The following is a 16,167-nucleotide window of genomic DNA, read 5'->3' as shown; positions in this document are numbered from 1 at the left end:
GCTGTGATACTACTGATAAGGACAGGATGAGAGGTAAGTGAGGGAGGGGGTGGTGGTCATGGACAGGATGAGAGGTAAGTGAGGGAGGGGGTGGTGGTCATGGACAGGATGGGAGGTAAGTGAGGGAGGGGGTGGTGGTCATGGACAGGATGAGAGGTAAGTGAGGGAGGGAGTGGTGGTCATGGACAGGATGAGAGGTAAGTGAGGGAGGGAGTGGTGGTCATGGACAGGATGAGAGGTAAGTGAGGGAGGGGGTGGTGGTCATGGACAGGATGAGAGGTAAGTGAGGGAGGGAGTGGTGGTCATGGACAGGATGAGAGGTAAGTGAGGGAGGGGGTGGTGGTCATGGACAGGATGGGAGGTAAGTGAGGGAGGGGGTGGTGGTCATGGACAGGATGAGAGGTAAGTGAGGGAGGGGGTGGTGGTCATGGACAGGATGAGAGGTAAGTGAGGGAGGGAGTGGTGGTCATGGACAGGATGAGAGGTAAGTGAGGGAGGGGGTGGTGGTCATGGACAGGATGAGAGGTAAGTGAGGGAGGGAGTGGTGGTCATGGACAGGATGAGAGGTAAGTGAGGGAGGGGGTGGTGGTCATGGACAGGATGAGAGGTAAGTGAGGGAGGGGGTGGTGGTCATGGACAGGATGAGAGGTAAGTGAGGGAGGGGGTGGTGGTCATGGACAGGATGAGAGGTAAGTGAGGGAGGGGGTGGTGGTCATGGACAGGATGAGAGGTAAGTGAGGGAGGGGGTGGTGGTCATGGACAGGATGAGAGGTAAGTGAGGGAGGGAGTGGTGGTCATGGACAGGATGAGAGGTAAGTGAGGGAGGGAGTGGTGGTCATGGACAAGATGAGAGGTAAGTGAGGGAGGGAGTGGTGGTCATGGACAGGATGAGAGGTAAGTGAGGGAGGGAGTGGTGGTCATGGACAGGATGAGAGGTAAGTGAGGGAGGGGGTGGTGGTCATGGACAGGATGAGAGGTAAGTGAGGGAGGGAGTGTTGGTCATGGACAGGATGAGAGGTAAGTGAGGGAGGGGGTGGTGGTCATGGACAGGATGAGAGGTAAGTGAGGGAGGGAGTGGTGGTCATGGACAGGATGAGAGGTAAGTGAGGGAGGGGGTGGTGGTCATGGACAGGATGAGAGGTAAGTGAGGGAGGGGGTGGTGGTCATGGACAGGATGAGAGGTAAGTGAGGGAGGGGGTGGTGGTCATAGACAGGATGAGAGGTAAGTGAGGGAGGGAGTGGTGGTCATGGACAGGATGAGAGGTAAGTGAGGGAGGGGGTGGTGGTCATGGACAGGATGAGAGGTAAGTGAGGGAGGGGGTGGTGGTCATGGACAGGATGAGAGGTAAGTGAGGGAGGGAGTGGTGGTCATGGACAGGATGAGAGGTAAGTGAGGGAGGGGGTGGTGGTCATGGACAGGATGAAAGGTAAGTGAGGGAGGGAGTGGTGGTCATGGACAGGATGAAAGGTAAGTGAGGGAGGGAGTGGTGGTCATGGACAGGATGAGAGGTAAGTGAGGGAGGGGGTGGTGGTCATGGACAGGATGAGAGGTAAGTGAGGGGGGGAGTGGTGGTCATGGACAGGATGAGAGGTAAGTGAGGGAGGGAGTGGTGGTCATGGACAGGATGAGAGGTAAGTGAGGGAGGGGGTGGTGGTCATGGACAGGATGAGAGGTAAGTGAGGGAGGGGGTGGTGGTCATGGACAGGATGAGAGGTAAGTGAGGGCGGGAGTGGTGGTCATGGACAGGATGAGAGGTAAGTGAGAGAGGGAGTGGTGGTCATGGACAGGATGAGAGGTAAGTGAGGGAGGGAGTGGTGGTCATGGACAGGATGAGAGGTAAGTGAGGGAGGGGGTGGTGATCATGGACAGGATGAGAGGTAAGTGAGGGAGGGGGTGGTGGTCATGGACAGGATGAGAGGTAAGTGAGGGAGGGAGTGGTGGTCATGGACAGAATGAGAGGTAAGTGAGGGAGGGAGTGGTGGTCATGGACAGGATGAGAGGTAAGTGAGGGAGGGAGTGGTGGTCATGGACAGGATGAGAGGTAAGTGAGGGAGGAAGTGGTGGTCATGGACAGGATGAGAGGTAAGTGAGGGAGGGAGTGGTGGTCATGGACAGGATGAGAGGTAAGTGAGGGAGGGGGTGGTGGTCATGGACAGGATGGGAGGTAAGTGAGGGAGGGGGTGGTGGTCATGGACAGGATGAGAGGTAAGTGAGGGAGGGAGTGGTGGTCATGGACAGGATGAGAGGTAAGTGAGGGAGGGGGTGGTGGTCATGGACAGGATGAGAGGTAAGTGAGGGAGGGAGTGGTGGTCATGGACAGGATGAGAGGTAAGTGAGGGAGGGAGTGGTGGTCATGGACAGGATGAGAGGTAAGTGAGGGAGGGGGTGGTGGTCATGGACAGGATGAGAGGTAAGTGAGGGTGGGAGTGGTGGTCATGGACAGGATGAGAGGTAAGTGAGGGAGGGAGTGGTGGTCATGGACAGGATGAGAGGTAAGTGAGGGAGGGAGTGGTGGTCATGGACAGGATGAGAGGTAAGTGAGGGAGGGAGTGGTGGGTGCAGAGGGTGAAGGGCTACGGGAGCATGGACTCGGCGCTCACCGATAGGAGAGGCGGAGCCATGACAGAGCCGACGTGATAACAATCAGTCTGCGTTCTGCACGGTTCTGCTCATTGTTCTGTGAGTATCTAAGCAGCCGTTGTTAGATACAGTTTTCAGAAACACATCCAGGTACAGGGTTTAGCGTATTTTCGGTGGCGAAGTAGCAGCTGTAGTTTCTCGTTCCGTGTTCACTACTGGAGTTTATCGTATTTTCTGAGGCAAAAAAACTTTATCATCAACGTTATCCTCCTACTTTGGGCAGAACACCCAGGACCGGACATTCCCTGTCCTCACTTTAGCTTGGGCGGGTGGACATGTGACACCAAAACCAGGACACTAAACACACATGTAAGTACTTATACATCACAACATTGGCGAGGGCAACTTCCACATCCGTCCTACACACATGGTGGCCCATGACATAAGACCTAGACATGACACCGACGTGGGGTCCCTCCAGCATCTCCGGTCCACTCCTGATTACGCTCTTCTTCAGTCCTTTGCGTTCTTGTTCTTGTGAATCTTTGAGTTTCGTGACTCTGCGCTGGTAACATAAGAGTCTGGTTGATTGTCTCCTGATTGTCCCCCATTGTCCTGGTCCCTTTCATCTATTTGTAGAGCTTTTTTTCTTTAAATTTTTCCAGTAGTTCCTGAATGACTGTGTCCATGTGTGAACTCCAAGGAGTTGTGTTCCGATCTTCCACTATGGGACGTTCCTTCATTCTTGGATTATCGACCCTTCGTTGAGGGTTTTCATTCACTCTCCTTTCCTGGAGCAGGACAATGTCCGACTCTTCTGTTTTGGATTGTTGTTTTTCTTGCCTTTTCTCCAAGGACTGTTGGAAACGCTGAAAATCTTCCCATAAATCATTATCTATATCATGAGAAGAATCTTGGGATGTGCAGTCAACCCCAACATGAGCAGCCGTAGACCCAGCCAGGCTCGTCTTGGTCCGTTCTGTAGTTGTTCGCACTGAATAAGTGTTGGAGGAGTCACGTTCAGTAGTGTACGATGTGGGTTGGGTACAGCTGTATGCTGTCTCCTCCAAGTAACGTTCTAGATCTTCTGAAGATGTGCTGGAGGTTATAGAATTCCTTTCAAAATCAGCCCGTGGATAATCTACATGGAAAGGAAACAGAAACAACTTTCTACCATTGGTTGGTGAACATATTCTTCTATCATCATAGACGATGCAAAGGGAACCAGACAGTAAGCAGGAGAGTAGAGGAGAGCAAAGGGCAATGGAGAAGAACAAAGAAGAGCGAAGGGCAATGGAGAAGAGCAAAGAAGAGCGAAGGTCAATGGAGAAGAGCAAAGGAGAGCGAAGGGCAATGGAGAAGAGCAAAGGAGAGCGAAGGGCAATGGAGAAGAGCAAAGGAGAGCGAAGGGCAATGGAGAAGAGCAAAGGAGAGCGAAGGGCAATGGAGAAGAGCAAAGGAGAGCGAAGGGCAATGGAGGAGAGCAAAGGAGAGCGAAGGACAATGGAGAAGAGCGAAGGAAAGTGAAGGGCAATGGAGAAGAAGGAAGGAGAGTGAAGGGCAATGGAGAAGAGCAAAGGAGAGTGAAGGGCAATGGAGAAGAGCAAAGAAGAGCGAAGGGCAATGGAGAAGAGCAAAGAAGAGCGAAGGGCAATGGAGAAGAGCAAAGGAGAGCGAAGGGCAATGGAGAAGAGCAAAGGAGAGCGAAGGGCAATGGAGAAGAGCAAAGGAGAGCGAAGGGCAATGGAGAAGAGCAAAGGAGAGCGAAGGGCAATGGAGAAGAGCAAAGGAGAGCGAAGGGCAATGGAGAAGAGTAAAGGAGAGTGAACGGCAATGGAGAAGAACAAAGGAGAGTGAAGGGCAATGGAGAAGAACGAAGGAGAGTGAACGACAATGGAGAAGAACGAAGGAGAGTGAAGGGCAATGGAGAAGAGCGAAGGAGAAAGAAGGGCAATGGAGAAGAACGAAGGAGAGTGAAGGGCAATGGAGAAGAACGAAGGAGAGTGAAGCCCAATAGAGAAGAGCGAAGGAAAGTGAAGGAGGCAATGGAGAAGAGCGAAGAAGAGTGAAAGGCAATGGAGAAGAGCGAAGGAGAGTGAAGGGCAATGGAGAAGAACAAAGGAGATTGAAGGGCAATAGAGAAAAATGAAGGAGAGTAAAGGCCAATGGAGAAGAACGAAAGAGAGTAAAGGCCAATGGAGAAGAACGAAGGAGAGTGAAGGGCAATGGAGAAGAGCGAAGGAAAGTGAAAGGCAATGGAGAAGAGCGAAAGAGAGTGAAGGGCAATGGAGAAGAGCGAAGGAGAGTGAAAGGCAATAAAGAAGAACGAAGGAGAGTGAAAGGCAATAGAGAAGAGCGAAGGAGAGTGAAAGGCAATGGAGAAGAGTGAAGGAGAGTGAAAGGGGAATGGAAAGAAGAACAGAAATAAAGAATGGAGGGAAGCAGAGAAAATCAGGGGAGTGTGGAGGGAACTGGAAGGTACAGTGAAGAACATGAGCCCCAATGAATAGTCAGTAACACAGAAGTCCATTCTTTACCGTATGATGTTGGTTGGTCGTCTGCTATTGGCTCCTCATAACATTCTTGGTCTGGATATGTTGTAAAATTCCTTTCAAAATCAGCCCGAGGATAATCTACGTGAAGAAGAATGAGGAAGGTAATAAACATAGAGTCACTTTCTATCATTGGTTCTGTAACTGAACGAACAACCAACCGAGAAGCCAGACAGTGTAGGAGCGAGGAGGACATTGAAGGAGAGACGGGTTATATAGAGCAGAGTACAGAAGGGATTGGGAGAGAACAGAAGGTATTGGGGGAGAACTAAAGGATTGGTGGGAGAGCAGAAGGGACGGCGGTAGAACAAAAGGGATAGGGGTAGAATAGAAGGGATCAGGGAAGAGGAAACGGGATTGAGCAAGAGCAGAAGGGTTTGGGAGAGAGCAGAAGGGATCAGGAGAAAACACAGGAAGCAAAGGGGAGTTGAGGAGAACACTGGCCAGATTAGTTGTGTTCCTTACTGCATGGTGTTGGTTTGTTGTCTGCTATTGGCTCCTCATAACATTCTTGATCTGGATATGTTGTTGGATTCCTTCCAAAAGTAGCCCGAGGATAATCTACGTGGAGAATAAGGAAGGTAATAAACATGGAGTCACTTTCTATCATTGGTTCTGTATGGGAACATATTCTTCCATCATCAAAGATGCTGCAAAGGGAACCAGACAGTAAGAAGGAGAGAAGAGGAAAGCAAAGGCCAATGGAGAAGAGCGAAGAAGAGTGAAGGCCAATGGAGAAGAGCGAAGGAGAGTGAAGGCCAATGGAGAAGAGCGAAGGAGAGTAAAGGGCAATGGAGAAGAGCGAAGGGGAGTGAAGGGCAATGGAGAAGAGCGAAGGCGAGTGAAGGGCAATGGAGAAGAGCGCAGGAGAGTGAAGGACAATGGAGAAGAGCGAAGGAGAGTGAAGGGCAATGGAGAAGAGCGAAGGAGAGTGAAGGGCAATGGAGAAGAGCGAAGGAGAGTAAAGGGCAATGGAGAAGAGCGAAGGAGAGTGAAGGGCAATGGAGAAGAGCGCAGGAGAGTGAAGGACAATGGAGAAGAGCGAAGGAGAGTGAAGGGCAATGGAGAAGAGCGAAGGAGAGTGAAGGGCAATGGAGAAGAGCAAAGGAGAGTAAAGGGCAATGGAGAAGAGCTAAGGGGAGTGAAGGGCAATGGAAAAGAGCGAAGGAGAGTGAAGGGGATTGGACGAAAGGAGAACAGAGAAAAAGAATGGAGGGGAGCAGAGAAAATCAGGAGAGTGTGGAGGGAACTGGAAGGTACAGTGAAGGACATGAGTCCCAATGAATAGTCAGTAACACAGAAGTCCATTCTTTACCGTATGATGTTGGTTGGTCGTCTGCTATTGGCTCCTCATAACATTCTTGGTCTGGATATGTTGTAAAATTCCTTTCAAAATCAGCCCGAGGATAATCTACATGGAGAATGAGGAAGGTAATAAACATGGAGTCACTTTCTATCATTGGTTCTGTATGTGAACATATTCTTCTATCATCGTAGATGCTGCAGAGGGAACCAGACAGTAAGAAGGAGAGAAGAGGAGAGCAAAGGACAATGGAGAAGAGCGAAGGAGAGTGAAGGGCAATGGAGAAGAGCGAAGGAGAGTAAAGGGCAATGGAGAAGAGCGCAGGAGAGTGAAGGGCAATGGAGAAGAGCGAAGGAGAGTGAAGGGCAATGGAGAAGAGTGCAGGAGAGTGAAGGGCAATGGAGAAGAGCGAAGGAGAGTGAAGGGCAATGGAGAAGAGCGCAGGAGAGTGAAGGGCAATGGAGAAGAGCGAAGGAGAGTGAAGGGCAATGGAGAAGAGCGCAGGAGAGTGAAGGGCAATGGAGAAGAGCGAAGGAGAGTGAAGGGCAATGGAGAAGAGCGCAGGAGAGTGAAGGGCAATGGAGAAGAGCGAAGGAGAGTGAAGGGCAATGGAGAAGAGTGAAGGAGAGTGAAGGGCAATGGAGAAGAACGAAGGAGAGTGAAGGGCAATGGAGAAGAGCAAAGAAAAGTGAAGAGCAGTGGAGGAAAGGAGAAAAAGAATGGAGGGGAGCAGAGAAAATCAGGGGAGTGTGGAGGGAACTGGAAGGGACAGTGAAGGACATGAGTCCCAATGAATAGTCAGTAACAGAGAAGTCCATTCCTTACCGTATGATGTTGGTTGGTCGTCTGCTATTGGCTCCTCATAACATTCTTGGTCTGGATATGTTGTAAAATTCCTTTCAAAATCAGCCCGAGGATAATCTACGTGAAGAAGAATGAGGAAGGTAATAAACATGGAGTCACTTTCTATCATTTGCTCTGTATGGGAACATGGTTCATGGTTGTCAATGCAATGGGAACCAGCCGAGAAGCAGGAGAGAGGAAGAGAGCAAAGGACAATGCGGAGGAGTGGGAGAGAACTGATGAGAGGAAAGGACAGTGATAACGACTGGAGGAAGTAGAGAAACTCAGGAGAGTGCGGAGGAGTATAAATCACAATGAATGGTCAGTACCAGAGAAGTATCTTTCTTTTCTGTATGGGGTTTGTTTGTCATCGTCTTTGACCTCCTCATAACATTCTTGGTCTAGACGTGTTGCAATATTCCTTCCAAAGTCAACCCGAGGATAATCTACGGTATGTGGAGAAGAATAAGGAAGGTAAGAAACATGGAGTCACTTTCGGTTATTGGTTCTGTAGAGAACAATGGAGAGGAGGACAATGGAGAGGTGGACAACGGTGAGGAGGACAATGGAGAGGTGGACAACGGTGAGGAGGACAATGGAGAGGAGAGGAAAGGAAGGGACAGCAAAGCAGGGAATGCAGGTGTAGTAAAAGTTCATGGCTGGAATGTGCTGTCATAAAAATGCACGTGTAGAGGACCATGAACCGATCATGGAGATTTTATTTTAAGAGGAGAGGACATCAGGTGATGTGAAGAACATTAGATTGATGAATAGTCAGTACCGGAGAAGCCACGTTCTTTACTGTAAGATGTGGGTTGGTTATCTGCTAGGACCTTCACATAACGCTCTTGGTCTAGATATGCTGAAGATGTGCTGGAGGTTATAGGATTCCTTTCAAAATCAGCCCATGGATAATCTACATGAAGAGGAACCAGGAAGGTTATAAACATGGAGACACTTTCAATCGCTGCTTCTGTAAGTGATGGACCAACCAACCATCAAGCAGGAGAGTGGAACACATTGAAGGAGGTGAGGTTTGTTTGTAAGGTCTTCAACCAATAATCTGTACAACTCTCCTATCATGACAATGCCATGGAGACCAATCGAGAAGCAGGAGAGAAGAAGTGATGGAGGAAAAGCGAAGAGGAGAACAGAGGACTGTGGAGAAGACTAGAAAGATCCACAGACTAGATAAAGGCATCACTGAAGACAACATGGCTGGTGGATACACACCGGGCCCCGTCATCTCATCACTGGGTGGTTCCTTTCTTATGATTTGCTTCATGTTTTCCAGATTTATGTTCTTTCTACTCTTTTTTTCATCGAACAGGAACAGATCTTGGGCCAGAGTTCTGATGCTCGGCTGGTTGACCAGTATCCACTTCTTCTCATCTGGACTGTCATGCTCCAAGTCATCGATGACCACGATGACGTTTTCCTTCCCTGCACAAAATGTACATTAGATATAAGAAACCTGCCGGTGGAGGTGGTGCCAACCATTTGAATCCCCTGGATCTCCTTACCCACCATGATACTGGGAGAGCGATTTAAGCTCGTCATCATACAGTGAGTCGCTGACATCGGTGATGTTGAGCGCGCCGTGTTTTAGTGTATGGTACAAGATGGCGAAGGAGCAGTTTGGAAGCTCAGAGTAAAACGCAGTGGAACTATTAGTGATGCAGACGGCATGGACATCTTCTGGTCTCACCACACACGTTGTCTTCAGCCAATCCATCAGCCACTCGTAGTTTCTTTGTGCAGACCTTGAGAAGATGCTGACTTTAACCTCGACAGGTTCACTAGACGAGGCGGAGATGTTCGGGAGTGAGATCCGTTTCTTGCTTTTCACAGACTGAAACAAGACAATTTATCCATTTTTTAAGTCTAAGGCCACCTTCACGTGATTTTGTTGACAGAAAAAACTGAAATGTAAATATTTTTGCTAATTTAATAAACAATAAAACCTGAAATCTCCACTGGTGATGAGTATTCAGCCCCCAGTGATGAGTATTCAGCCCCCGGTGATAAGTATTCAGCCCCCGGTGATAAGTATTCAGCCCCCCGGTGATAAGTATTCAGCCCCCGGTGATGAGTATTCAGCCCCCGGTGATAAGTATTCAGCCCCCGGTGATAAGTATTCAGTCCCCGGTGATAAGTATTCAGCCCCCAGTGATAAGTATTCAGCCCCCGGTGATGAGTATTCAGCCCCCGGTGATAAGTATTCAGCCCCCGGTGATGAGTATTCAGCCCCCGGTGATGAGTATTCAGCCCCCGGTGATAAGTATTCAGCCCCCGGTGATAAGTATTCAGTCCCCGGTGATAAGTATTCAGTCCCCGGTGATAAGTATTCAGTCCCCGGTGATAAGTATTCCCCCCAGGGACAAGTATTCGGCCCCCGGGGACAAGATTTCGGCCCCCGGGAACAAGTATTCGGCCCCTGGTGATGTATATTCAGCCCCTTTGCTCAGTAATGAGTAAAAGCTTTGTAGCTGGTGCTGCCAGGAATCTCCTTGGGAAGATGCTACAAGTTCCTCCCCCCTGGATTTGGGGATCCTCGGCCTCCTCCTTGCAGATCATCTCCAGGTCCCTCAGGTTGGATGGTGAACGTTGGTGGAGGCGATTATCAGGTCTCTCCAGAGGTGCGCCATTGGGTTTAGGTCCGGGGTCCGGGTTGTACTTAGGATCGTTGTCTTGTTGGAAGGTTCGGCCCAGTCTGAGGTCCAAAGCATCTGGAAGAGGTTCTCATCCAGGATATCCCTGTACTTGGCTGCATTCATCTTTCCTTCCATTACACCCAGTGGTGCTGCCCCCCCCCCCCCCTACCCCATAGCCTGATGCTGTCTGGCATGTGTCACTGCTGGGAATCTTATTCCTCATAGTTTGGGTCCTTCATGTGTTTTGCACCCTGTATGCAGCTTCCATATGTCTTGCACTGAGGAGATGCCTCCAGACTCTGCCATAAAGCCCTGACTGCTGGAGGCTGCAGTAATAGGCAACTCCCTATTGCATCTCTGGAGCTCAGACACAGACACTTGGGTTCTTCTTTACCTCTCCCAAGGCTCTTCTCCCACAATTGCTTAGTTTGGATGGACGACCAGGTCGTCCTAAACTTGTTCCATTTAAGGATTACGGAGGCCACTGTGCTCTTAAGAACCTTGAGTGCTGCAGAAATTCTTTTGTAACCTTGGCCAGATCTGTGTCTTGCCATAATTCTGTCTCTGAGCTCCTTGGGCAGTTCCTTAGACCTCATGATTCTCATGTGCTCTGATATGCAATGTGAACTGTGAGGTCTTATATAGACAGGTGTGAGCTTTTCCTAATCAAGTCCAATCAGTTTAATTAACACACAGCTGGACTCTAATGAGGGAGTAGAACCATCTCAAGGAGAATCAGAAGGAAATGGACAACATGTGAGTTAGATCCGAGTAACAGCAAAGGGGCTGAATACTTACCACCATGTGATAGTTCCGTTTTTTCTGTCAAGATGGGGGCAGAAAGTACATTACTGAGAAAAAAAGAACTTTTTTGATTTTACCGATTGCCTGAACATCCATCATGGTCCATCGATCATCAGCTTTAAACATTTCACATAGACCTCAAGCAAAATCCTTAATCCCTAAAACCCTTGGAGGAGCCACCCCATACAGTAGTGCTCTAGATGCAGTGAGTTTGGGGCACGGGTTTGTTACGTAAATGGAGCTGGCACATCGATGGTTGTGTGATAACGGCTGAATTTCTATAATAAGCTTAGACAGAAAGAGACTTGTATTTGGTAGAACTTACAGGAGTTTTGGTTACAGGGGCGGTGGAAAGGGAGAGACGAGACGATGGACCTATAAAGAAAGAGAAGTCATCTCCATTATTCTGTCCATGTCTGATACCTCTTACAGGTGAAAAACTATGGATATCTAACAATATAGACATTATAAATTCAACATTTTGGTCTGAAATACCTCGTTTTGGTATGTTTTTTTTCTATATTAGGCTAAATGTCTGGAAACCAGTGTTCAAGTAAATAGGAACAACTTTCTATCAAGATGTTGCACTTTTGGAGAAAAACTGAGCCAAATATGTGATCCTGTTACCTTTAGGCAAATTGATGTTGGTTCGGAGCTCCATACTGGCTGCGTTGTTACCAAAAACCTTACGGAAGTCTTCTTCCTTCTTAGTAGCTTCTTCGATTTTTCCGGTTTGGGGGAAAAGGAGGATCTCAGAAGATCGGTATCTCAGGCTGGGTTGTCTCTTCACAATCTTCTGCCTCTCACTGGCAGAGCAATTCTCCAAGTCATCCAAAACCACCAGAACCTTAGAATTTCCTGCAGAAACAATGTACATGAGACTTCATACAGCAGAGTAACATGACGTAGGTCTAGTCATCGGTGATAAGCTCCGACCACCTCATAGAACAGATCAAAACCTCATGTTGTGATTTTAGAGTAGATAAGAGTAGACTAAGATCATCCAACAGGGGAACCAAAACCGGTAAAGAGAAGATGAAGACTGGACAGGGTAGACTACAGATGATGATCATACAAGGGACACCAACATTATACAAGACGAACCAAAGTTGGAAGGAGGGGATAAAAACTGGAGAAAACAAAAGTTGACAAACAAGACCAAGACCAACCGTAATGTCAATGAAAAATAATTAGTAAATCCGTTGTGTATGGAAATTTTACAAAAAGTACAATAATTTTTAGCACCAAAATTAGACAGAAGAAACCAAAGCTTGGAAGAGGAGATGTAAATAGGACAGGAACAAACAAAAGTGTAAAGAAGAGATTACGCAAAAATTAATACTGACCAAAGAAGACCAAGACTGGACAGGAGAACTAGGAGAGGATGGGAGATACCTAGACTTCTCAGAGAAGACCAAGACTGGACAGGAGAACTAGGAGAGGATGGGAGATACCTAGACTTCTCAGAGAAGACCAAGACTGGACAGGAGAACTAGGATAGGATGGGAGATACCTAGACTTCTCAGAGAAGACCAAGACTGGACAGGAGAACTAGGAGAGGATGGGAGATACCTAGACTTCTCAGAGAAGACCAAGACTGGACAGGAGAACTAGGATAGGATGGAAGAAATCTAGAGTTCTCAGAGAAGACTAAGACTGGACAGAAGAACTAGAATAGGATGGGAGATACCTAGACTTCTCAGAGAAGACCAAGACTGGACAGGAGAACTAGGATAGGATGGGAGATACCTAGACTTCTCAGAGAAGACCAAGACTGGACATGAGAACTAGGAGAGGATGGGAGATACCTAGACTTCTCAGAGAAGACCAAGACTGGACAGGAGAACTAGGATAGGATGGAAGAAATCTAGAGTTCTCAGAGAAGACTAAGACTGGACAGAAGAACTAGGATAGGATGGGAGATACCTAGACTTCTCAGAGAAGACCAAGACTGGACAGGAGAACTAGGATAGGATGGGAGATACCTAGACTTCTCAGAGAAGACCAAGACTGGACAGGAGAACTAGGATAGGATGGGAGAAATCTACACTACTGAGAGAAGACAAGACTGGACAGGAGAACTAGGATATGATGGGAGAAATCTAGACTTCTCAGAGAAGATCAAGACTGGACAGGGGAACTAGGATAGGATGGAAGAAATCTAGAGTTCTCAGAGAAGACTAAGACTGGACAGGAGAACTAGGATAGGATGGGAGAAATCTAGACTTCTCAGAGAAGACCAAGACTGGACAGGAGAACTAGGATAGGATGGGAGAAACCTAGACTTCTCAGAGAAGACCAAGACTGGACAGGAGAACTAGGATAGGATGGGAGATACCTAGACTTCTCAGAGAAGACCAAGACTGGACAGGAGAACGAGGATAGGATGGGAAAAATCTAGACTTCTCAGAGAAGACCAAGACTGGACAGGAGAACGAGGAGAGGATGGGAGATACCTAGACTTCTCAGAGAAGACCAAGACTGGACAGGAGAACTAGGATAGGATGGGAGAAACCTAGACTTCTCAGAGAAGACCAAGACTGGACAGGGGAACTAGGATAGGATGGGAGAAACCTAGACTTCTCAGAGAAGACCAAGACTGGACAGAAGAACTAGGATAGGATGGGAGATACCTAGACTTCTCAGAGAAGACCAAGACTGGACAGGAGAACTAGGATAGGATGGGAGATACCTAGACTTCTCAGAGAAGACCAAGACTGGACAGGAGAACTAGGAGAGGATGGGAGATACCTAGACTTCTCAGAGAAGACCAAGACTGGACAGGAGAACTAGGATAGGATGGGAGATACCTAGACTTCTCAGAGAAGACCAAGACTGGACAGGAGAACTAGGATAGGATGGGAGAAACCTAGACTTCTCAGAGAAGACCAAGACTGGACAGGAGAACTAGGATAGGATGGGAGAAACCTAGACTTCTCAGAGAAGACCAAGACTGGACAGAAGAACTAGGATAGGATGGGAGAAATCTAGACTTCTCAGAGAAGACCAAGACTGGACAGGAGAACTAGGACAGGATGGGAGATACCTAGACTTCTCAGAGAAGACCAAGACTGGACAGGAGAACTAGGACAGGATGGGAGATACCTAGACTTCTCAGAGAAGACCAAGACTGGACAGGAGAACTAGGACAGGATGGGAGATACCTAGACTATTCAGAGAAGACCAAGACTGGACAGGAGAACTAGGACAGGATGGAAGAAACATAGACTTCTCAGAGAAGACCAAGACTGGACAGGAGAACTAGGATAGGATGGGGGATACCTAGACTTCTCAGAGAAGACCAAGACTGGACAGGGAAGACTACCAACATGCAAAGACCTCTGACTGGAAAATAACACCAAGACTGGAGTTATCAAGATAAGACAGGAGTAAACAAGGCTGTAAACAGGAGACCAGGATTGGACATGCAAAGATGAGTAGACAGTGGAGATCACACTCATTACTGAAGATAAGAAACCTACACTGGGCTGAGGTGGCTGAAGACTAGAGATGGAGGACCAAGATGAGAGGGAAAAAAAAAGCGGACAGGTTGGACCAACACCAGACTAAGGAAACTGAAGACTGGGCAAGCCAAAACTCTGTGTAGGCCACCAGCAATATGGACCTAGGTGTTATCATTACCTAGAGTGTAGGAGAGTGACTGAAGCTCCTCATCATACAACGCTCCATCTACATCAACAATATCCATCCATCCCTGGCGGCAGCTATGGTACAGGATCCCCACCGAGCAGCCTCGGATCTCCTTCTCCCACTTTGTTTTGTTGTTGATATGTACAAACTTCACATCAGACACAAGGTCCCGAAAATTGCCTTTGATAAATAAAATCAACCACTGCAGGTCCTTCTCCAAACATCTGGAGATGATTCCAACCACAACATTGTTACTGCAAAAGAAACCAAGACATAGAAGAAGTCAGAGAACCAGACACTGGAGGCCACTCAACTGTCCTGACGTTGTGTTTGTCATATCTCAGGGTAGATTCCCATCAGATGATGATGTCAATGTTGGGAACCACAGAGAACCCCAATAACTCATGGGCTGATGTACATACCAAGAGTGAGCCTCTACTGTTTACAGGTCTACTCTTGTTGGACTTTGTTCTGCAGAACTCAGTAACCCCATTATACCCTAAACCCTGGAGATAAGCACCAGGAACAGGAAGAAAAAAAATAAAGCTGAAGCGCTGAAGTCATCACCTCCTCTTCATAGGTTCAACATGAGCAACAGGAAATATATCTGGGCTTTAGAAGGTCCGAAAATTTTGTAAACCCAACTTCAGATGTAGATGAACACATAACTAATTCCTCCAAGTCACTGACCAAACACAAAGCCAAAAACACATAAGAAACCAAGCGACTCTGATAACTTTGGAATCAGCGAGTAGTAATAGATTATGTGATCATCAGTTAGTGTGACCACATCTATTACAGCAGAAGTTCTGTCACTTTGCTGTTCTGAGTCCTGACCCCACCATATATTAGTGTCTACTACTTATCCCTCTCCTTGTGTCCTCCCCCCCCCCTATAACACCCTCCTAGATCTCCCCCCGTCCCCTACATACAATAATCCCATAGTCTCCTCTATACGGTAGCACAAGAGACCCCCCAATCCCTCACCTGTTGTTTTCTCTTGTCATAGACTGTTTTTGTTGATCCAACTTGTTACTAAAAAGAAACAAAATACATGTATGACCGTCTCTCTGTAGGGATCTACATGTAGGGATCCACTGTCTATGTGACTATCTGTCTGTAGGGATTGGCTGTCTATCTGTAAGGATCACTCTCTATCTGTAGGGATTAGCTGTCTATGTGACTGTCTGTATGGATTAGCTGTATATCTATAAGGATCGCTCTCTATCTGTAGGGATTAGCTGTCTATCTGTAAGGATCACGGTCTATCTGTAGGGATTAGCTGTCTATCTGTAAGGATCACTGTCTATCTGTAGGGATTAGCTGCCTATGTGGCTCTTTCTGTAGGGATCTTCTGTCTATCTGTACAGATCCACTGTATTGAACTATCTGTAGGAACCTGCTGTCTATTTGTAGGGATTAGGAGTTTATGTGACTCCCTGTCAGTAGGGATCTTCTATCTATCTGTACAGATCCCTGGAGTGTAGTGGTTTATGTAGCAGCCGGTCACTTGTGGAAGATAATCCCATGGGAAGGTTTATGTCACTGTATATACAGGAATGAGACATTGGGGCTGCTCTGTGTGACCGCTACACATCATATACAGGGTCTCTTCTTATACAGAGGGGTCTCGTGTATCGGTAGAGGAGGTGTAAGTAGCCACTCAGGACTTACCTTCTCCTCATGTCTGTTCTCTGTGGTCTCTGACCTCCTGGACTGTCTCCTCTTTATCTCCTCATCTCTTCCTTCCCTCTGACTGTCTCAGGACTGTCTCTGGAG

General features: G+C 47.8%; 1 protein-coding gene across 1 annotated transcript; it reads right to left on the bottom strand.

The window, feature by feature from the left end:
- Positions 1 to 2,486: 2,486 nt before the first annotated feature.
- Positions 2,487 to 14,715, bottom strand: LOC140075726 (uncharacterized). Its single transcript, XM_072121991.1, has 12 exons — positions 14,380 to 14,715; positions 11,365 to 11,595; positions 11,063 to 11,112; positions 8,807 to 9,131; positions 8,513 to 8,722; positions 8,061 to 8,195; positions 7,609 to 7,725; positions 7,262 to 7,357; positions 6,449 to 6,544; positions 5,599 to 5,694; positions 5,119 to 5,214; positions 2,487 to 3,722 (listed from the first exon to the last, which is right to left on the bottom strand). The coding sequence occupies exons 1-12, from the start codon at positions 14,444 to 14,446 to the stop codon at positions 3,211 to 3,213; spliced, it is 2,031 nt and encodes a 676-aa protein (XP_071978092.1). The 5' UTR covers positions 14,447 to 14,715; the 3' UTR covers positions 2,487 to 3,210.
- Between the last annotated feature and the right edge of the window lie 1,452 nt (positions 14,716 to 16,167).

Source organism: Engystomops pustulosus, chromosome 8 (genome assembly GCF_040894005.1).
Source record: "Engystomops pustulosus chromosome 8, aEngPut4.maternal, whole genome shotgun sequence".
Lineage (NCBI taxonomy): Eukaryota > Metazoa > Chordata > Amphibia > Anura > Leptodactylidae > Engystomops > Engystomops pustulosus.
This window is presented reverse-complemented; position numbering and strand designations above follow the sequence as displayed.